General features: G+C 44.0%; 2 protein-coding genes across 2 annotated transcripts; both read right to left on the bottom strand.

Annotated features, from left to right (window-relative positions):
* Positions 1 to 1,984: 1,984 nt before the first annotated feature.
* On the bottom strand, positions 1,985 to 11,060 carry LOC102275305 (zinc finger protein 547-like). Its single transcript, XM_005911040.3, has 4 exons — positions 10,899 to 11,060; positions 8,285 to 8,323; positions 6,585 to 6,711; positions 1,985 to 5,292 (listed from the first exon to the last, which is right to left on the bottom strand). Exons 2-4 carry the CDS (start codon positions 8,297 to 8,299, stop codon positions 4,121 to 4,123), a joined length of 1,314 nt encoding a protein of 437 aa, XP_005911102.2. The 5' UTR covers positions 8,300 to 8,323; positions 10,899 to 11,060; the 3' UTR covers positions 1,985 to 4,120.
* A 398-nt stretch (positions 11,061 to 11,458) lies between these two features.
* LOC138991714 (zinc finger protein 501-like) lies at positions 11,459 to 23,194 on the bottom strand. The gene is given in 3 exon segments (XM_070387066.1): positions 11,459 to 15,652; positions 15,654 to 17,452; positions 22,952 to 23,194. Coding segments are annotated over 2 exon segments (1,005 nt in total). The 5' UTR covers positions 16,301 to 17,452; positions 22,952 to 23,194; the 3' UTR covers positions 11,459 to 15,294.
* Positions 23,195 to 23,652: the final 458 nt, after the last annotated feature.

The raw sequence follows: 23,652 nt of genomic DNA, 5'->3' as shown, positions 1-23,652 counted from the left end.
CATATGGCAATGCACATCTAGTATTGCTAACAGGGAACGCCATGCAAGCCTAGGTGTTGTCCAGGTTTTCTGAGTGTCTGTCACACAGACAAGGGGCACCTGTGTGACTGACCTGTTACTCTCTAGCTTCTCCAAATGTCAAACTGGTATTTAGAGCCTAAGCCTCCCAGTATCCCAGTACAGTATTAACATAAACTTCTCAGCCCAGCACAAGGCCCCAGGTAAACAAAGACACTCTTATTGAGCCAAATATGTCAAGTGCTTCAAGGTTATCTCCCAGGAGTTGGGCAAGTCAGTGCCAGACATTTCTTTGGAATGAAGAGGTTGCACAACTCAGGCCTGTATGTCTTCCTTTACGCAGGCCAAGTGAAAATACTCAAAACTCATGCCATTCCTATTTTACTGCATTTTAACATTATCCGAGTTCTCAAGGTTAAAGTCACCTGATAATGGAAATAGAGTACAAAGGTGTGCTACTGCACCTGTCTTCCCACGTCCACATCGGGTGGCCTTGAAACATGTCCCAAGGGTGAACAGAAGCTGACAAACAACAGATTCTTGGGCTTGTATTACAGAACTACAGAAAAGAAAACAGCATGTTAAAACCCTCCTGCTTGTAAACTGCCTTCACTGATTAAGCTTGCTCTGGGGACCTCCCATCTCTTTCTTTAGTTGTACACAAGTTTCCCATGGCCAAGGTGCTATCACAAGAGGTGACACCTTAACATACCCTAGAGGTGACACCTCTGACATATGGGTCACCATAGTAAAGGAATCTCAAGTTCCTGGGAACCTGGATCAACTCTTTTCTTGAGCAGGCTACAAATGATCAAAACCACCAACTCCTAAAACTGGGCCTGCCCAGGTGTCTGATGAATAACTTTTTGACATCAGATGGCTAAAATTTCATGCTCAGATCATGCAAAGTGCCTATTTATGAACATGCATCTGTGACGGAGCATGTAATACACATGCCAGTTAACTCACCTTTTCTCTGATTGCTTGTCCCCACACCTAAGAGCAGGCTGCTCTTTATCCCCTAAATATCACAAGCACCTCACCTCCGAGAAGCTGGTGGTTCTGAAACTTGTCCTTCTGTGTCCTCATGTGGCTGTCTTGTGAAAGAAAATTCCCCCCAGCAAACCTCGGCATCTCAGCGTTTAGCTTGCTGCGCCTCTGGTTCAGTAGCAACCACACACACACAGCATGAAATTGCCCACAGTTGGAAGCCTCGTGCCAGGAAATTGGCAAACACAACAAGGAAAGGTCAGTTGCCTTTTTTATGAACTGTCTAGGCCTAAAGTAATAGAAGTATGTTAATAATGAGGACTATACATGGTGAATAATGTTGTCAGTACAAATATTTATGCCACTCAGCAAAGTCAGTCACTGAAAGAAAGTCAAGTTCCCACATATTTATCATATTCTCAGTCACTAATAAGAAAACAGACATTATGTCAAAGAAGACATACACCTGCCAATAAATACAAAAATGGTCAACATCATGAATCAGTAGGGAAATGAAATCAGATCACAGGGAGATACATCTCCACACTTTTCAAACAGGTATATTTAAAATACTGACCATACCAACCAAGTACTGGTGAGGAATACAGGGGAACTGAATACTATTGAAGGGAATGCAAGTGGGTACAGTCATTATTTTAGAATATGAAGCTGGACGTTCATATAAAGGATTTTACGTATGATGACAATAAGCTAATCTGTGACAAGCAAACTAGAAACAACCCACAAAACCCCATTTTTAGAGATGAATGGATTAAAAAATACAATGAAAATATATCAAATAGTATATTTATCAGGAAAAAATGAGTTATTCACATTAGCAACTTAGATGATTCTCAAAATAACTGCGCATGGAGAAAGAAAACGACAACTACAAAAGTAATCATTTAGACTTCAACGATATTGCCGTGCTTAGTCCTGTTCAACTCTGTGCAACCCCATGGACTATAGCCCGTCAGGATCCTCTCTCAATGGGAATTCTCCAGGCAAGAATACTGGAGTGGATTGCCCTGTCCTCCTCCAGGGGATCTTCCCAACCCAGGGATCAAACTCAGGTCTTCCTAACTGCAGGTGGATTCTTTACCATCTGAGCCACCAGAGAAACCAATGATATTAGAAGTCTGGAAAACACTAATTTAATGACAGAAAAATCAGTCAATAGTAGTTGCCTGGGATCCTGGGAGACATATGGTAGTGATGGATGTTTGCTATGATGATGGTTCTGTGACTTTGCAAGTGTTAAAACTTACCAAGCTGGTAAGTTTGGTAATTCAGCTGCAGTTATGCTCAGAGCATGGCAACTGTACATCTCAACCAGATCGGGATAGAAATTGGCTTCACATAAAAATCTGAATCTCCATTTTGGAAAAGAACTCTGGCAACCACACCTCAAATCTACCACCTCTCCTGGTCTCATAGAAATTCTGTCACAGTAGAAATGAAGATTGCTGAACAATAAAAAGGTGCTTACACTTGAGTTATTTAGGAACTCTGCCTGGGTCCTAAAACTCACATGCCTGGACTACAGGACTCTCACTCTCATTTACCCACTGCTTTCACTGTGCAGCAATGGCCTTAAGATTTGCAGATGCTATGTGATGCCAAAACCTTTACATTCTTCAGTCACTGACTGCAGGCTCAAGAGGAAGAGAAACACAGCTGTAACTTCTGAAAATTTCTGCAAAAACCTTATCATCAACAGCCACAGTTATGGGAACATTTATGAATGCCCTTTTAGAAAAGGTGTATCCCTTCCTGTTGCTAGATTCTCAGTTCCTACTAATCCCCCATTTCTGAACCAAGTATGGTCCCCCCCAATGTCTGTAGCCTAACACTCAGCAACACCAGCCTGCCACATTATGCACATTATGGCACATGGCTCTGTTCCAGCTGGACCTAGAGAACTTCTTCCATTGAACAGTACTAGGGGGATGATGTGATATCCCACGTGAAAAGAGAACAATCCACACAGCTCCAAAAATCACTTTGCTGCTCACAGTCCTCATCTCAAGGTGGCCTTGGGACCCATCAAAAATTCCTTCAGGACCCATCAAAAATCCTAACATCCAGGTCACAGCATTAGTTCCACAGAGCCCTGGAGTCCATACCAGGAGCCCTTGGACAATGCAAATTAGACCCAAACTAGACTGAACACTATTCTCTGTCATATTCCAACTGAGGTATTATACGAAGTCTGAAACACCCATAAAACTTTTTTACTCTTCATCTTGACAGTCCAGTTTGGTTCTTAACAGCAGTCTGAAGGTGAACAAAACCCAAGATGCATGTTGTCTTAAACAATAGTCTTTATTTTTACACAAAGCAGTGCAAAATGAGGCAGTTCCCCAAAGGGTGACTTGGAGCTAGAAAATCCATCTTGAACATGACACAACCCAATACCACCAAACAAAGTAAACCTCTATGAGCTGCCAGTAGAACCCAGACTGGATGCCCAAGATCAAAGCTGCTTAGGCCATATCCTAGGCAGTTGACAGGATCTAAGAGCATGACGTCACCCAAGTGCTCAGGCTACACATGCTTCCCTCTAAGGGACAGGAGAGCACAAAGGTCTACCTACCCTGATCACACTGCGGGACTGACAACCAGAACAGGAATCTGCCATCTGGTAGAGGGAAGAAATTCACAGTGACGAAGTCTGGCAAGGCTGCTGCACAGGTTAGGAAGTAGATCTTAGCTCCTTAAAGCTTCCAGAGAACCAAGTATCCACAGGCCCTCTCCACACCAGGGCTGTGCACATGGATGGCATTCAGCTTTTGGCTGATGATGCCCTCATAGAGCCTGTTAAGTAAGATGTATTAATTAAGGAGACAGCTCATTGGCTTCTCTCTTCATTTGGTTTGAAGGTCTTTCTCCAGTATGAACTTTTTGGTGACCAATGTGGTTATACCTTCAGCTGAAAGCTTTCCTACATTCTCTGCACTCCTGGGTCTGGTGCTCAATCAGAGCTGACCTGTGACAGAAAATATTTCCATATTTGTTGCACTTGTGGGGTCTTTCTGTGGTGTGAACTTTTCAGCTTTTTTTCCCCTTGTTCAGGTGCTATAGCTAAAGAAATTCTCCACATTTGGTACACTCAGGTGACTTTTCTCCAGTGTAAATTCAGGTGCTTAATGAGAGTAGATTTCTGGCTAAAACATTTCCCACAATCACAGCACTTATAAGGCCTTTCTCCAGTGTGAACTCTCTGGTGTGTAGTAAGAATAGAATTTTGGCTAAAACATTTTCCACATTCACTGCACTCAAAAGTCTTTGCTCCAGTATGAATTCTATTGTGGACTTGAAGGTGGGCTCTTTGCCTAAAGGACTTCCCACATTCATTACACTCATAAGGCCTTTCCCCACTGTGAATTCTTCTATGCATAACAAGGCTGGCCATGTATCTAAATGCTTTCCCACATTCACTGCACTCATGAGGCCACTCTCCAGTGTGGACCAGCTGGTGCTGAATAAGCATGCGTTTACAGGTGTAGGTTCTTCCACATTCTCCACATTCATAAGGCCTCTCTCCAGTGTGGACTCGCCGGTGCTGATCAAGTTTGGTTTTAGTACTAAATGTTTTCCCACATTCACTGCACTCATATGGTCTGGCTCCAGTGTGAATTCTCTGGTGCACAACAAGCTGGGAGTGTTGCCTAAAGAACTTCCCACATTCTCTACACTCATAAGGCCTTTCCCCTGTGTGAATCCTTCTATGTATAGCAAGGCTGGAGCTGCATCTGAAGACTTTCCCACATTCGCTGCATTCATAAGGCTTCTCTCCGGTGTGGACTCGATGGTGCTGAGCAAGCCTGGACTTCCGGTAGAAGAGTTTCCCACAGTCATCGCACTTGAAGCGCTTTTCTCCATTGTGAGACTCTGCTACAAACTCCATCATTTGCGGTTTAACCTGGTGCTGGGCATGGTCAGAGGTACCAGGGGAATCCTTCCTCGCCTCCTGGCACTTAAAAGCCTTCTCCAATGCATGGACTGTGCAGTTCCTCATTAAGGCCTTACCCAAATCTCTTCTCATGAGCTTCTCTCCACCGTGCTGGTGGGATTTCACATCTGTCCCACACAGTGTCTGGCCAGGGTTTGTTCGCAGGACCTCGGGTCCACGCAAACCACCTTCTAAGGCCAGGTTACCCATGTCCCAGGGACAGACCTTCTGGCTGGACAGGTCTGTCTTTTTGGTATTTCTCTGTGGCACTTCTACAGAAACATTCTGCTCAGAAGGTGTCTGTTCATCCTCTGCTGTATGACAACACCCTGAAATCAGAAAAATGCGGGTGAACTTAATGTAGGAAAAGGTTTTTAAAAAGGCAGATGTTTTGCACCATATGTGTCTGACATAGAAAGAATAAATCCATGGGACTAGTTCAGGACAAGGAGCTGTGGGCAGGTAAGGAAAAGCCCCAATCTGTAGAACTGGGCTTCTACACATCACAGAACAGGAAGGACTCACCAGGCAAAAGACACAAGAGGGTGGATATTAAATGGAGGAGCCAGGGGTCCATAATGCACTCCTACAGGAATGGTTTTCACCAGGGCCTTGGCTGCTGGTGACACATGTGTGCTGTGTGGAAAGCTATGTCAAGGCCCAGGATATTGTGTCACTGAGTAGCTGGTGTTCAGGACTATTTTAAGGAGAGGTGCAGGTTTTATGACACAGTAAGCATAGGCAAACAGTGGAAAGCATTAGAGTGAGGATGTTGAGGAACAATGAGGAGTGGAAGCCAGAGAGGTGAGGGATAATCCTGGGTTGGAAGCCAGGGTAGAAATCACAGGGGGAATGTGTCAAGAATGGAGAAGAAACAGAAATGAGATAACAAGTCACTGGTCTTAGACCACAAACAGTGTTGGGGCCAGGACATATTCAAAATTTGACTGAATCCAGCCACAACGTCACTGCTCCCTGTGATGCCAATCATCAGGACCAGACCCATTTTGAGCCCTGCTTCCTGTGCTTGGAATCATGTCCACTCTCTCCTATACCCAAGGTTCTCCTCCCAGCTTCAACTGGACAACAACATGGGACTTAGAAGATCCACATTCTAAGAAAAGAACAAGACAGTTTCCCATGGGAAAACAACCAATCTCAAAAGAATTCAAGAAAAAAATAATGATAAAAATAATCTTTGAATCTCATAGCTATATGCACCCCATAAATGGTGACCATGCTGGGTCCCAACAATTCCTGAAACAGTGAGGCCCAAAGAAATGTCAGCAGGAAGGAGGCAGAAGCTGCACAAAGGTACAGGGGTCTACAGAGTCAACTTGACAGGGAGAAGCTGAAATGAATGGAAATCACTAAGCTAACTCCAAGGCTTATGATCCAGAAAATTTTTGCTGAGAAAACTTCAGCCGCTGGCATTGGGGCCACCTGTGAAAGGAGGTGGAACACACACTCACTCAGGCTTGGTACCCACAACACAGAGGACAGGGAAGAAGTAATAGAGAGGTGCCCACTGTCTAGCTGTGAACAGAACAGACTTGCTCTTAGAGAAAAGGGGAAAGGCAGAGACCTGTCCAGGATGCTGGCATAGGGGTGAGGGCCTTACCCAAGGACACAACCAGTGCAAAGGTCTCCAGCATGACATCGCGGTACAGGAATTTCTGGGCCTCACCAAGGAGCCTCCATTCCTCTTGGGAAAAGTAAACAGCCACATCCTCAAAGGTCACAGGGCTCTATGATGATGGGAACAGATGTGTGCATGAGCAGCCTCTTTCCCTAGGACCCTAAGAACACCCCCAACCCTAATCCACATTCACTCTGGTGTCATCATCCTCCCTGGCTCCCTAATTTAGAGGGCAGTGGTACCCAAAACTCTGGCTGTGGGCCTGGCATGCAGAGCCCCTTTCCTCTCCTGCAAGACAACAGTCTGACAGTCCCCAGATGATCCACTCCAGACACCAACAACTTGAACCCACCCTTCTCAAAGTCCTACTACAGAGCCCTCAGTCAATTAGTTCACACACCTTCCCTACATGCATATCATTATCACTCAGTGGACATTCTCAGACATCTGACCCCCATCTTCACCACATGGACCACCAAGTTGGCTTTCCCACCAGGCCTTGATCCTGACTTTATCTCAGTCACAACAGACAAAATCTAAATACCTCTGGTCAGATTCCACTTCCATACTGCACTATGTCTCTTTAACAGTTACCATCTTTGCTCATATAACACCCATTCAAAATCCACACCCACTTAACACAGCCTAAAGAAACTGTGACATTCTGTCACAAGCTTCCCAAGTTCTACCACAAAAGCCTAGTGAGTCAGAGGAGAATAAATTAGCACCAGCATGACTTTGCTATCAATTTATCTCATTTCTGCTTTTCTTCCACATCAGTACCATAGCTTTTCCCCACAGAAAGCTGACTTACCAACTGGCCTTCCCCTTCCCCTTACCTTCTTGCTGATGACAACTCCACTTCTTTGTCTGTCTGTGTCTCCTCTGTCCCCTAATGGCATCCGAAAGCCTCCCCATTACTCTAGATCTACATGTTCAGCCATCCACTTGTCTCCTACACTTGGGAGCCACTGCAACATCTGAGGCTTAACAGGGCCAAAACTCAATTCCTAATATTCTCACTGAAAAGTCCTCTTACCAGACTTCCCCAAATCAGTTGATGGCACTTCCACCTTTCCAGATGCAAATGGAAAAAACTTTGGAAGCATGTGATTCCTCCACATTGGAAAAATCTGATCAGCCTTTACTTAGAAAAAGTAGAAACCAAGTAGTTTTCATATCTCCACATACACCACTTTGGTGCAGCTAGAGCCATGTACATCTGGAAAATTAAGACAGCTTCTATGTTTCTTTGTCTTCCTCTCCACCAGGCTGTTGTGCACTCTGCACCCAGAGGCAGCCTCTTGAAACTTAAGTAATATCACTTTTCATTTCTATTACAAAAATCCCATTTCTGCCATCAGTCTCAGAACAGAAACTCATCTTATCAGGCTACCAGTCTAGCCCTGACCCTGGTTCCCTTGTTCTCTGTTCCTACTGCATAAACAGAGACCCAACAGTCCTAAAATACACTCATCTCAATTGCATCCTCGAGCATTTGGACATAGTAACCCCTACACATACAATCTTGCACATTTCAGTCCCCTGGTTGCCAAATTTGGAATCTTTCCATATACCCTCTGGCCTGGACTTGGAATTCTGCACTCAGGGTTTCTCTAGGGTGTCCAGACACCAAGTTCACGAAAAGCAGCAGAAAAATCTTTCAGAACACCAATACTCACCAGTGAAGAGTCCATCAGTTGTTCTGTTGAACATGGAACCTGTGGGAAGAGTAGTGCCATGTAACTTTAATTCCCATCAGCAACAAAGACAAGAAAGATTAATGAGATAACTGTTCAATATTTCAGGTGAAGACAAATTACTCAATAGAAAACTAAATCATAAAGAGGGCAGAAAATGTTATGGAGTTGTGCCATAAGGTCATACGTCTGACTTCAGAAAAGGTTTTCTAGAAGTGGGACTAATAAGTGCAAAGCCTTTCTATTAGATTCATGTCTGATGTGTCTGAGTAGCTCCATGAGGCTAGTACGACTGGAGCCCAATGATCCAAAGAGTAAGCTACCTGGTTAGACAGGAGATGCTTGTGGCAGGTCATATAGAGCTACTGTAGCCCCAGCCGTGCATATAAGAATTAAGCAGGGCTCCTTCCGGCATTGCCATTTGATTCCAGTCTTCCATTTCTCCCTTCCAATAATAACCTTTTCCTCTCATAGCTTGTAGCTGGACCCCACATTTGGACAGGAGTTCCTATACTCCTTTTCTAATTTTACTTTGGTTATCTTAAAGATTGTTTTTTAAAAAACTTATACGTGAACCATATTCTTTAATATATCCAGTTTTTTTCCCCCATAAATGTTCAAACAGATTAACTTCCTACAAGCTTTTTTCTCCTGTTGTAGAGAATGGAAACACCACTGACTTCGCTTTGAAAATGGATCTCAGAATTCTCTGGCTGCCCAGTGGTTAGAATGTGCTACTTTCACTGCAGTGGACCTGGGTTCTATACCTGGTTGGGGAACCTAGATTCCACAAGCCAAGCAGTGCAACCACACACACACACACACACACACACACACAAAAGAGAGAGAGAGAGAGAGAGAGAATTACAAGAAGAAAATGGCCCCAGAAAATTAATCTGTGAGAAAGGGATTATTGCTAGAATCAGAGTAAATGTGTGTGGCTTCCAACAGTTTGAGATAACTGGACATCACTGATGACTCTTTAAACTTAAGACAAAGGAAAGAACCTATATGAACTGATCTCTGTTCAATCCTCTTTAAATAAACATGAAAATACCTTCTTGGGTTCTAAGTATCTTGGTAAGGATTCCCAGCATTATAAGTTTTTATTTTTACAATGATTCATTTAATCCTCCTTTTAAAACAAGTGTTTTACAAAATAATCATTTTCTTCCGAAACTACCAGAGGAGCATCACGTAACGGTGAAATAAATATTAGCAGAGTACAATCACTGAAAGAGAAGAAAAATTCTTAAATGGCTGTATACTGCAGAACTGTTAAGTAGGCATAATGCAAAAAGAGAGTCTGAAAATACAACTACGGGATCCATTAAAAATAAGTATAATCATCTCATTCAAAGAACTAAGTTAACATTAGTAAGATGGAGCAAAATAAGATCAAAAGGTGGAAATATTCATTTAAATACAATAATAATTTTAACATATATGCTAGACAGATATGTCCTTAACACACAACAGAAGGCAAAGAAGTTATGGCTGGAATAGCAATGGTTATAAATAAAGAAAGCTGACCAAAAAAGCCTTCAACAGCTGATTTTATAAAGACATCTTACTCATATAATGTATGTGCTCAGTCACTCAGTCCTGTCTGATTTTTTGTGACACCATGGACTGTTACCCACCAGGCTCCTCTATCCACGGGATTCTCCAGGCAAGAATACTGGAATAGGGTACCAGGGGACCTTCCATATCCAGGGATCGAACCCACTTCTCTTGTGTCTTCTGAACTGGCAGGTGGATTCTTTACAACTAGCGCCACCTCAGAAGCCCCATAGACTATACACTCACTATATAATACTGCAAAAGTAAAGAAAATTAGCGGATAGACACGAAAAAATGGGTGAAGTCACACCATCTTCTCCAAAAGAAAACAAAAACAGAAACACAATACTTTTTTTATTTCAGTTGTAAAAGTTTTAAAACAACTGAGCAAAGGGCAACTACGGTCCTCGAATATTCTCCACACAGTTGGCAAAACTATGTGTGTGCGCTAAGTCGCTTCAGTCGTGTCCGACTCTTTGCGACCTTACGGACTGTAGCCCGCCAGGCTCCTCTGTCCATGGGATTCTCCAGGCAAGAATACTGGAGTGGGTTGCCACTTCCTCCTCCAGGGGATCTTCCTGACCCAGAGATGGAACCCACGTCACTTATGTCTGCTGCACTGGCAGGCAGGTTCTACCACTAGCGACGTGTAAGAAGCAAAACAATCAAGAAAGCAACAAACAAACAACAACAAAAAAACCCGCTCACTTGAAACAAAACACAACATCTTAACATTTGGGAGACGGGACAATAGTTTTGGAAGGACCTCCACAGGCGGCTTTTGGGTCCTACTTGTATCTCATTTCTTGATTTGAGCATTGAACGGCTATTAATAACAGCTGGTTTTTCAACTGCACGTAGGTCAGAAGCATTTATTTTCTCCCAAGCAGGTCATATTTCAAAATTAGAAAAACCTAGGTTTTGGTTAAGAAATGAAAACATACACAGGATACTTGAAAGAGAACACAGGTAAGTACAAAAATACCGCAGAATGAGAAGAGTTGGCTGAGAGCTCGGAGGGCGCAGCGTTTACCTGAAGCGGATCTGTCAGCTCGGCCGTCACAGCTGAGCCTGAGGGCGAAGGTGGGGCCTGGGCACCGCGGCGCCTGTCTCTGTCCCAAGTCAGAGTCAGGCCGGATGGCGCCGCGCAGAGCCTCAGACCCCCCTGAGAGCAGCGGGCACAGCGCCTTCCTGCCTTCCTTCACCTCAGGCCGGCCAAATTCTGAAGTTCCACACACGAAATCAGGCTGGAGTTTAAAAATGTCGCCCGCGGTACCGGCCGGAAGACCCGCCCAGACGCCTTCTTACAGAACGGAAGTGGCTCAGCCCTGGGTTTTCATTGGCCCAGTGACCCACACGGGCTGCGCTTTGTTTTCAGGGAAATGTAGTTAACTCCGCTGTCTGCCACGGCTAGGTTCGGTGTTCCAGACTGCCAGGAAAGTTCCGCCTGACTCTGGCGGGTGGCTGGGAAGCAATTTTCCAAGGCTCCGAGTTACTGGCGGGGTTCACGCTTCTTAAAGGGGACGCACCCAGATATCCGTGGAACCACTCTTCTCAAAGACAGAAAAAGGAGGTGTCAGCACGCGTAGCATTCTAAAATTTTAAGAACTTGAAATTGAGAATGTGGTACAGGTACAGGACTTAGTGACGTCAACATTTTGGAAAAATTATGAGGTCATACACACTTAGAGGTCAAAGACATTTATGATACACACCTACAAGTAATATTTTGCATTATGATTGCAATGAATATACCTGAAAACAAACACATTTTGAAGGACTTAGACTCAAAGCGGCAGGCTGATGAATATTCCCCGAAGACAACTGGGTCATCTTTGGAACTCATGTTACCTTATATGGTAAGAGACTTTGCCAACTCGATTAGGGATTTGGAGAGGAGATTACCCCAAAAGTATGTTTGTCTGGAGATGTACTTCAAGGTCTCCTCATAAAAGACAGGTAGAGGAAGGCGATTTGATGACTGAAATGCTGCACTGCTGGTCTTGGAAGGAAGTGGTCTTCAGCCGTCAAACACAAGGAATGCAGCTCTAGACTTTGGAAAAGGCAAGGACAACAATTCATTCCTAGAGCCTCCAGAGAGACCAAGCCCCTAGTCACACTTTGACTTTATCCCTGTGAAAGTGATTTAGACTTCTGACGTCCAGAAGAGTAAAATAATTCATAATGTTTCGTCTGAAACCATCAACTTTGTGGTTATTCATTATAGTAGCCATAGAAAATGAATATGGTTTAGTGACTTGAGCTTAATTACAGATTGCTCCTGCTATCCCAATGAACAGCTTTCCTAGGAAATGTTTCATAAACTGAGATGTCATAAAGCAGAAATATTCCCTTCTTTCTCAAAATTCTGATACACCACTTCGGTTTTCCCAATGAACAGCCATTAATATGGTGTTATGGCTTTTTTCATAAAAGTGATTAAAATACTTCAGAAGTTTCTTTGGATTTCATAAAAACATGTACTAATGTGTCTTTTATAAAACACAAGTGATGTAATCTGAACTTTGGAAAGCAGGAGATTCCTGTATTTGATTAAATTATGAAAATTACGAAAAAGTGTCAAAGTCTGGAAATACACTTTGAATTATTTAAAAGTTAAATGAGGCAGGGTGGGGCTAAATGTCCTATGTAAAAATGAGTAAATATTTTTATGTATGTCAAGTATGTTAATTATTAGGAGTATAAAGTGGCGAATAATGTTCTGAGAACCTAGCCAAGTCATTCAGTGAAGAAAACTGAAGTTCCAACACACTTATTGTCTTCTCAGATTATCTGGCAAATGAAAAAAAAAAGTCCAACATCATGAATTAGTAGGGAAATGCAATCAGATAATAGTCTCCATACTTTTAAAACAGGTAATATTTAAAATACTAACCATACCAACCACTACTGGTGAGGAATAACGGGGAATTGAACACTGTCAATGGGAATGCAAATGGGTAGTCATTCATTTTAGAACATGAAACCAAGTGTCCATATAAAGGATTTTATTTACTTGTTTGCTTACTTGTGGCAGGCAAACTGGAAACAAACCACAAAACCCCATCCTTTAACAGATGAATGGATAAACAGTTAAACGATGGTCTACCCAAATAATATATTTATCAGAAAAAAATTATTCACATTGGCAACTTGGATGATTCTTAAAGTAACTATGCATGTAGAAAGAAAATGACAAATAAAAAAGTAAACATTAAAGACTCCAATGATATTAAAGTTCTGGAAAACACTGAGTTACTGAATTGGAGATGTACCCACAGGCCATCTCCACACTAGGGGTGGGCACACAGATGGCATTCAACTTACAGTTGAGGAGTCCTTTACAGAGCCAGTTCAGTAAGATGTATTAACTAAGGAGATAGCTCATTTGTTTCTCTTCTCATCTCATTTGAAGGCCTTTCTCTAGTATGAGCATACTGGTGACAAATGAGGTTAGACCTTTGGCTCAAAGCTTTGTCACATTCAGTACACACATAGGGGCTCTACAGGTAGTGATGGATGTTTGTTATGATGATGGTTCCATGCGTGGTTGAAACTTATCAAGTTGGACAATTTAGGGATGTTCTATTCAGTGCAGACCAACTATACATAAGCTCAATTAAATCTGTATAAAAATTGACTTCACATAAAAATCAGTATCTTTTTGGAAAAGGAGAACTCTGGCAATCACACCTCAAATCCATTCTCTCTCTTGGTCTTATGGGAGGGATTCTGTCAGAGTAGCAATGAAGACTGGTGAGCAATCAAAGTTATCCAGGAACTCTGTCTGGGTCCTGAAAATCACATGCCTGGACTTCAGGATTTCTGCTCTTATTCCCCACTGTCTTCACTGTGCGGTAATGGCCTTAGATAAACAATCTGCAGATGCTATATGACGCCAAAACCAGTTCTGTAACATCTGAGAATTTTGGCAAAAACTTTATCGTAAACAGCCATGGGAACATATGTGGATGCAGCTTTAGAAAAGGTGTGTCCCTTCTTGTTTGCTAGTCTCTCAGTTCCTATTAACTCTATGCCTGTTTCTGCAACAAGTATGATTCCCACCCAGTGTCTGTAAGTTAACACTGAGCAACACCAGCCCCAAGTTGTGGACATTGTGGCATGTGGCTCTGCTATGGCTGGGCCTAGGGACCTTCTTCCCTTAAACAATACTGGGGGCATGATGTGACATCTCATGTGAAAAGACAACTTATGCAGCTCCAAAAACAAAACAAAACAAAACACTGGTGCTGCTCACAACTATCCTCATCTCAGGGTGACCTGAACACCTACCCAAAATTCTGACATCTGGTCACATTAGTCCCACAGAACCCTGCAGTCTACCCCAGGAGACCTTGGAAAATTAGATCAAATTAGACTGAATACTGTTCTCTGCCATTATCATTCCCACTGAAGTACACAAAGTTTGGAACACCCACAAAACTTGTTCCTCTTCATCCTGATAGTCCAATGTGGTTCTTAACAGCAGTCTCAAAGTGAACAAAACCAAAGACGCATGTTGTGTTAAGCAATAGTCTTTATTTTTACACAAAGTAGTGCAAAATGAGGCAGTTCCCCAAAGGGTGACTTGGAGCTAGAAAATCCATCCTAGGCATAAAATGATCCAATACCACCAAATAATGTAAACCTCTATGAGCTTCCAGCAGAACCCAGACTGGCAAAGCTGCTTAGGTTGTGTCCTATGCAGTTGACAGGACCTAAGAGCATGACACCACCCAAGTCCTCAGGCCACTTATGCTTCCCTCTAGGGTACAGGAGAGCACAAAGGTCTATCTACACTGATCTTACTGTATGTGGATCTGCCACTTGGTAAATGCCCAGTATGAGGATCTGCCACTTGGTAGAGGTAAGAAAGTCACAATGACACGAGGTCTGTCAAGGGCCCTGGGAGGTCACAGCCTAGCTCCTCAAAGTTTCCTAGGAACTGGGTACCCACAGACCATCTCCACATTAGGGCCGTGCACACAGGTGACATTCAACTTACAGTTGAGAAGTCCCTCACAGAGCCAGTTCAGCAAGATGTATTAACTAAGGCAACAGCTCATTCTCTTCTCTCCTCATCTCATTTGAAGGCCTTTCTCCAGTATGAGTGTTCTGATGACAAACAAGGTTAGACCTTCGGCTCAAAGCTTTTTTACATTCACTACACTACTCTATGGGCTGTTAGGTTCTGGCGCTGAGTTAGAGCACACATTTGACAAAAAATATTCCCCCACTTGCTGTGCTGGTGCTGCACTTCTGTGGTGTGAACTTTTTGGTGTTAATTAAGTTGGGTGCTTTGGCTAAAGACTTCTCCACATTTAGTGCACTTGTGTGGTTTTTCTCTGGTGTGAACTCAGATGCGTAATGAGAGTAGAGCTTTGGCTAAAACATTTCCTACATTCACTGCACTCGTAATACGTCTTTGCTCAAGTATGAATTTTGTAGTGCACTTTAAGGTGGGAGCTTCGCTTAAAGAACTTTCCACATTCACTACACTTGTAAGGCCTTTCTCCAGTGTGAACTCTTCTATGTTTACTGAGGCTGGATATGAACCTAAAGACTTTTCCACATTCACTGCATTCATAAGGCTTCTCTCCAGTGTGAACTCTCTGGTGCTGAACAAGTTTGCTTTTAGGGGTGAAGCTTTTCCCACATTCACTACAATCATATGGCTTGGCTCCAGTGTGAGTTCTCTGGTGTACAACAAGCTGGGAGCTTTGGCTAAATAGCTTTCCACACTCCCTACCTTCATAAGGCCTTTCTCCTGTATGAATTCTTCTATATAACAAAGCTGGGATTACATCTAAAGACTTTCCCACATTCACTGCACTTGTAAGGCCTTTCTCCAGTGTGGATTCCCTGGTGCTTAAAAAGTATGGGTTTACAGGTAAAGGTTTTCCCACATTTGCAGCACTCGTAAGTCCTCTCACCAGTATGGACATGGACTCTCTGATGCTGAGTAAGTCTGTATTTGCAACAGAAGGATTTCCCACATTCACTGCACTTGTAAGGCCTTTCTCCAGTGAATTCACTGGTGCCATACAAGTACATGTTTGTCACTAAAAGCTTTCCCACGTTCACTGCACCCATAGGGCCTTTCTCTAGTGTGGACATTCCAGTGCCAAACAAATATATATTCATAGCTGAAGGCTTTCCCACATTCAGCATATTCATAAGGCCTCTCTCCAGTGTGGACTCTCTGGTGCTGAGCAAGCTTGGACTTTTGGGAGGTTTTCCCACATTCGTGGCATTTACGCTGCCTTTGTCCATTATGAGAAAGTTCCAAAAACTCAGTGCCCTTTTGCAATTTAATCTAGCACGGTGCTGCATGCTTGGGGCTGGTGCACTGGGACGACCCAGGGGGAGGTATGGGGAGGGAGGAGGGAGGAGGGTTCGGGATGGGGAACACAGGTATACCTGTGGCAGATTCATTTCGATGTTTGGCAAAACTGATGCAATGTTGTGAAGTTTAAAAATAAAATAAAATAAAAGATGAAAAAAAAAACAATCTACTGCTGGAAATAGCGAGAGATACCCGGGAAATCCTTCCTAGCCTCACAGCACATAAAAGCCTTCCCCAGGGCATGGACTGTGCATCTCTTCATAAAGGCCTTACCCACACCTCTTCTAAAGAGTTTATCTCCACTGTTCTGCTGAAATTTCAAACCTGCTCCACACAGGGTCTGGCCGGGGTTTATTCCCATGTCCTCAGCTACACACACACCACCTTCTACATTCAGGCTACACATGTCCCAGGGAGAGGCTGGGTGGAGAGGTCTATCTTTGAGGTATTTCTCTGTGGCACTTCTACAGAAACATGCTTCTCTGAAGTTCTCTACTTGACCTTTATTCCATGCCAACAACCTGAAACTAGAGATATGAGGAGGAATTTCACATAGATTTTGGTAGAATGGGCAGCCCCATCACACATATGTGTCTGACACAGAAGGAATAAAACCATGGGACTATTTTGAGGACAAGGGAGCTCAGACAGGTTAGAAAACCAGTGCTGTGCAATAATGGACGTCTCCACAGGACAGTCTGGCAGCAACAGCCAAGTGGACCCCACAGATAGTCCCACATTGGTTCCAATAATTCCTGGTCAGTCAGGCTCCAGGAAATGGAGTTGGATCAAGGCAGAACCTGGAGCACAGAGATGCAGGGGTCAACTGAGTCAAACTGGCAGTGAGTGGCTGAGAATCCAGTGAATTTATCCCAAGTCTTTTGACTTAGACAATCTTCACTGAGAAAACTTCAGAGCCACTGGTATTGCGACTACCTGTGAAAGGAGGTGGGACACACACTCACTCAGCCTTAGTACCTGCAAAACAGAGGACAGGGAAGCAGTACCAGACAGGCAACCATGGTCCAGCTATGAAGAGAACAGATTTGAGCTTGGAAAAAAGGGGAAAGTCAGATACCTGCCCAGGATGCTGGGACAAGGGTGAGGGCCTTACCCAAGGATGCAACCAGTACAAAGGTCTCCAGCATGATATCATGGTACAGGCATCTCTAGGCCTCATCAAGGAGCCTCCATTCCTCCTGGGAAAAGTACACAGCCATGTCCTCAGAGGTCACAGGGCCCTGTGATGATGGGAAGAGATGTGTGCATAAGCAGCTTCTCTCCCTAGGACCCCATAATCAACCAACCTCAGCCCACCCTAACTCTGGCATCATCATCCTCCCATTTCCTAACATAGAGGGCAGTGGTACCCAAAACACTTCATCCTTCCTCGCATACTAGGTACAGTTCTCAGTGACTACAGGCAGGTGGATAGACAGAGGCTATCTGTGTGGTGGGCCTGGCATGCAGGGCCCCTTCCCTTTCTTGTAAAACAACAACCACAGTTCCCAGGATCATGTCTCCCAGACACACAGAAACTTAGGCCTACCTTTCTCTCAGACTCCTAGTACCTCAGGAAGTTAGTTCACACACCTTCCCCACAAGCCTATCACTCAGTGGACTATATATCTGACCCTGATCACCGCCACCTGGTTCACAAAAGTGGCATGTCTCCAGCTTCCCCTCATCTCCTGAACATTCAGAAAGTGCCTGACAAATACAACACAACCCCACTGTTCACCCACTTTCCACCGGCAGCTCCCTAGCCCTGTTCTGAAGGATTCCCCACTAAACCTTGTTCTTGACTTTATCCTCAGTCACAACATTCAGATCTAAATATCCCTGGTCAGTTTCCACTTCCATACTGTACATTATGTCTCTTCAAAAGTTACAATCTTTGTTCACATAATAATCATTCAAAATCCACACCCAGCTGGCAGATCGTGGGTAAACTCATCTGACATTCTATCATAAAGTCCCCAAATTCCACCACAAAAACCTAGTGAGTACACAGGAGGGTCAATAAGCAGCAGCCTGACTTTGGCATCACTTCGTCTCCTTTTTTGCTTTTCCTCTGCATCAATTTCATAAGCACTATCTCATAAATACCTGGACCACATGCTGGACTTTCCAGCCCCTTATCTTCCTGCTGATGACCTTTGTAAAAGCCCCCCACCTTCCCTTGTCCCCTAATGGCATCCTGAAGACTCCCCAGCACTCTAGATCTGCAAGTTCAGCCATCCACTGGTCTCCTATACTCAGGAGTCACTGGAACATCTGAGACTCAACACAAGACCCAATTCCTAACAGTCTCACAGAAAGGGATTCTGCTTGCTGACTTCCCCATCTCAGCTGATAACACTACCACCCTTCCAAATGTAAAGGGAAAAAAACCTTTGGAGTCATCTGTGACTCACTCCACATTATAAAATCTAGTCTACTGTTAAAACTTTAAAAACAAATTCAGGAGCCAAATATTTCTCCTACTTCCATATCTATCACTCTGGTCTAGGCACAACTACTGCTCATCAGGATGATTACAATAGCCTCCTTGCTATCTGCCTGTCTTCCTCTTCCCCAGTCTATTGAGTCCTCTGCAGCCAGGGGCAGCCTTTTAAACCTAAGTCACATTACTTTTCCCCTCTGTACCAAAAATTCCACATCTGCCATCATTCTCAGAACAGAAACTCACCTTCTCAGGCTAGCAGTCTAGGCCCGACTCTGGCCCTCTTGCTCTCTGTTCTTACCAGACATTAACGAAGACCCACACGTCCTAAAGCACTCCCGCCCCATCACAGGCTCAAGCATTTGCACGGATTACCCCTGTACCTAGGACAACTTTCCACATCTCAGTCCACTGGCTGCCAAAAAGGGAATCCCTCCATATAACCTCTGGCCTGGACTTGGAAATCTGGACTTAGGGTTTCTCTAGGATCTCCAGACACCAGGTCCAGGAAGAGTAGCAGCGTAACATTCCAGAACACCTGCCACTCATCAGTGGAGAGTCCATAAAAGGTTCTGCTGAATGTGAAACCTGTGAGAAGAGCAGGGCCATGTAACTTTAATTTCCATCAGCAACATAGTCAAAAAAGAATATCCATGAATAAAACATTTTATATTTAAGGCAAAGAGAAATACTTAAGGATAAAACAAAGCATGCAAAAGATGACAGAAAATATTATGGAGTTCTTCCATAAAGTAATATGGATGTCTAGAGAAAAGGCTTTCCAGAAGGGGAAGAAACAAGTGAAAAGTCTATCAGTCATGTGCAGTGTGTTTGAGTACCATGTATGAGGATAGTGTGACTGAAGTTCAATGAGACAAAACGAAAGCAATCATGCTGGTGAGGAAATGGTTGTGGCAGGTCATATTACATTATTATACCCGAGGCTACAAATATCAAAATTAAGTCTTCCTGTATGTCCAGGTCTGACACCTCCATTTGATTTTCTTGCTTCTCCCTTGTCAATAATACATTTTCCTCTTCTTCCCACTTGTAGTTGGCCACAACAAGTGACCAGGAGTTCTTACTTCCCTTTCAAAGTTTACTTTGGTTATGTTGCTGCTGCTGCTGCTAAGTCGCTTCAGTCGTGTCCGACTCTGTGAGACCCCATAGACGGCGGCCCACCAGGCTCCCTTGTCCCTGGGATTCTCCAGGCAAGAACACTGGAGTGGGTTGCCATTTCCTTCTCCAATGCATGAAAGTGAAAAGTGAAAGTGAAGTCGCTCAGTTGTGTCCGGCTCTTAGCGGCCCCATGGACTGCAGCCCACCAGGCTCCTGCGTCCATGGGATTTTCCAGGCAGGAGTACTGGAGTGGGGTGCCATTGGTTATGATAGGTAGTTAGAATAGGAAAAAGGAGTCCAGAACGGTAGTGGCTAAAAGACAAAGAAGGGAAAAGCCTTTGAAAATAGAACTAAGGAAGGTCTGAGGACGGGAGTGAGAACCTCAGGCAAAGCAAACAGCCCTCCTGGCTAGCCCAATTTACATAGGGCAGGCTCAGGGAGAGGAGAAAAAACGTATAAAAAAGGAGCCAAAATTGAACAGCTGGCTTCTATTCTCTTCGTGTTTTTTGGGTCGGCCTGCTCTCAAGCCTTGAGGATTATTTTTCTTTGCTTGCCAAATAAAACGGATCTGTAACCCCAACCTGTAACGCTGATCCATCCATTGCTTCAAATTTTTGCTGTGGCAAGACAGAACCGAGAAAACTACACATTCCCCCAACAGTTATGTTAAAAATTGTTGGATATAAAATTTCAGCTTACATAATTCATATATTAAACTCTGATTTGAAGTTATTATTACATTATACAACAGAATTGAAGAACATGTACTTTTTATTCATATTCTTTGATAAATCCATACGGGTTTTTTCCCACCAATGTTCAGAGAGATCATTTGTAAATCTTCTTGGATTCTAAAACATCTTGATATGGATTCAAAGCCTTATAACTTATTACCCTTAAAATGATTCACTTTGTCCCCCTTATAACAAATATTTTAACAAGATATCTTCATATTTTCTCTTCTGATATCACCCGAGTAAAGACTTAAAGTGAAAGTGAAAAGTGAAGTCGCTCAGTCGTGTCGGACTCTTTGCGACCCCATGGACTGTAGCCTACCAGGCTCCTCTGTCCATGGCATTTTCCAGGCAATAGTACTGGAGTAGATTTAAATAACTTATAAACAATAAATATTGGAAGAGTACAATGACTGAAAAAGCAAAAACTCTTTACATGGGTGTGTAACGTAAAAATGCATAAGTGTGTAGCAAAATTAACTACAGGTAGATTAAGTGTAATCAAGCCATTCAAAGAACTAAGTTAAAATTAGTGACAAGGAATTAAAAAAAATTAGTAACAAGGAATAAAACAAGACTAAAAAGTGGAAACATTCATTTAGATAAAATAACAATTTTAACATATACGCTACACAAATGTGTGCTGGGTATATCCCAGAAGACATGGCAGGTATATCTACAGTAGCAATGTTTATAAATGCCAAAACAAAACAAAAACAAAAGAAGCTTCAACAGCTGAATTTATAAGGACCCTGTCCTCATATGTTCATACTATAGAATACTGCACAAAAAAGGAAAATAAATGAATAGCTATGAAAACATGGATAAACTCATGCCAAGTTGTGCAGATGAAGAAAACACATTATATTTATGTGATTCCACTCATAAAAGAGTTTTAAAACAACGGAGTGACGGTAAGCCATAGTCCTTGAGTAATTTCCACATAGCTGGCAAATTTATCAAGAAAAGCAAGGAAATGCTTCCATGAAAGAAAATTGTAACTTTTGGGGGATGGGATAATTGTTTTAGAACACCCACATTTATGCAGCTTCCGGGATCCTATTTATACTGCATTTCTTTTTTGTTTTTTAAATTGGCTGCATCGGGTCTTAACTGCCACACTAGGGATCTTCACTTCATCATTCAGGATCTTTTCCATGTGGCTCAGGAACTCTTGAGTTACCTCATGGGGGCTCAGTAGCTGTGGCTCATGGGCTTAGTTGCTCTGAGGCATGTGGGATCTTAGCTCCCTGTGTGTATGTGTGCCAAGTTGCTTCAGTCGTGTGGGCTCTTTGTAACCCCACAGACAGTAGCCTGCCAGGCTCCTCTGTCCATGGGATTCTCAAGGTAAGAATACTGGAGTGGGTTGCCATGCCCTTCTCCAGGGGATCTTCCAGACCCAGGAATCAAACCTGGGCCTTCCACATTGCAGATTCTTTACCATCTGAGCCACCAGGGAAGCCTCCTAATTTCCTGACAAGGAATCAAACCCTCCTCCCCTGCATCGCAAGGCGGACAATTTACCACTGGACCACCAGGAGAGTCCCTATATTGAATTTCTTGGCTTGAGAAGAGAATGAATATTAATTTTAGAGCTGCTTATTCAACTTTACCAGGAGGTTCTCTGCAATTTTTTCTACACACCTCATATTTCTATATGTGGTAAACCAACCGTTTGGGGAAACAATAAATAGAAATATATGACACTTGCAAGAAAACACTGTTAAGGACGAAGGTCCCACAGAATGGTAAGACTTGGCTGAGGGACCTCCCTGGTGGTCCTGTAACTAGGACTCTGTGCTCCCAATGTAGGGGTCCCTGGTTGGATCCCAGGTCAGGATCCCAGTCACATGCCTCAACCTGCATGCCGCAAAGACCTGGCGCATCCAAATATATGACTAAAAAGAAAATATTTTTTAAAAAATGAAGAGTTGAAAGTGAAGTCACTCAGTCGTATCCGACTCTTTGCCACCCCATGGACTGTAGACTGCCAGGCTCCCCCGTCCATGGGATTTTCCAGGCACTTCCTTCTCCCAGGGATCTTCCAGACCTAGCGATTGAACCTGGGTCTCTGGCACTGCAAGCCAACTCTACCGTCCGAGCCACTAGGGGGCTGCCTCAATGGCTCAGCGGTAGAATTGGAGTCCACATGCAGGAGGCATGGGTTCCATCCCTGATCCGGGAAGATCCCACATGCTGCAGATCCCTCTGTGTCACAAATAATTAGCCTGTGCTCTAGAGCCGGGGAGCCACAACTATTGAGCCCAAGCCCTAGAGTCCCGGCTCCGCAATGAGAAGCCCGAGCACCACAACAGAGAGTAGACCCCACTCTCCGCCCTTAGAGAAAGGCCAGCGCAGCAATAGCAAAATCAAAGTATTAAAAAAAAAAAAATACAAAAAACAAAACGCTGGCCGAGGGGTCCAGAGGTCAAAGCATTTACCTCAATCGTACTCATCCACGCAGCCGTTCCAGCCGAGTCGGTAGGCGAAGGAGGGGCCCGGGCACGGCGGCTCCTGTTCCAGCACGGAGACAGATTCTGGCCGAATGGAGCCGACGCCGAGCCTCAGATCCGCCTCAGGACAGCTGTACCAGCGCCTACCCAGCTCGCTATACCTCAAGGCGGCACAGGGTTCCCAAGATCCCCACCAGGGAACCGATTTCACCAAATGTGTACTGAGTTCACAGGAAGTCGCTTGCGGTTGACGCCGGAAGGACCGCCCAGGCGCGGTCCTCTAGAACCAAACTGCCTCTCTTCTGATCCTTCATTGGTTCTGTGCTGTAGGAGGCGGCGCACTGCCTTCCGGGTAATGTAGTTTGCGGAGTTCCAGGCCCTGGCAAGGGGGCCCTCTAGGACTTGGGCTCAGTAGTTGTGGCTCCCCAGCTCTAGAGCACAGGCTAATTATCTGCCCAACTCTGGCAAAGTTCAGCCTCAGAGGATTGCCGGAAGGGGTGTCCCTAGGCTCTGAGTACTGGGGCGGGGTTTCACGCGTCTGAAAGGCGATGAATCACAAGAGGTACAGAGACAATATTTCACATGTTCCCCAAACCTACCAAACCAAATAGGCACAAGATACCAGGCTGTATCGTGGGGACGACAGAGGATGAGATGGTTGGATGGCATCACCGACTCAATGGACGAGT

Source organism: Bos mutus, chromosome 18 (genome assembly GCF_027580195.1).
Source record: "Bos mutus isolate GX-2022 chromosome 18, NWIPB_WYAK_1.1, whole genome shotgun sequence".
Taxonomy (NCBI): domain Eukaryota; kingdom Metazoa; phylum Chordata; class Mammalia; order Artiodactyla; family Bovidae; genus Bos; species Bos mutus.
Note: the sequence above shows the minus strand (reverse complement) of the source record. Positions and strands in the feature narration are given on the sequence as shown.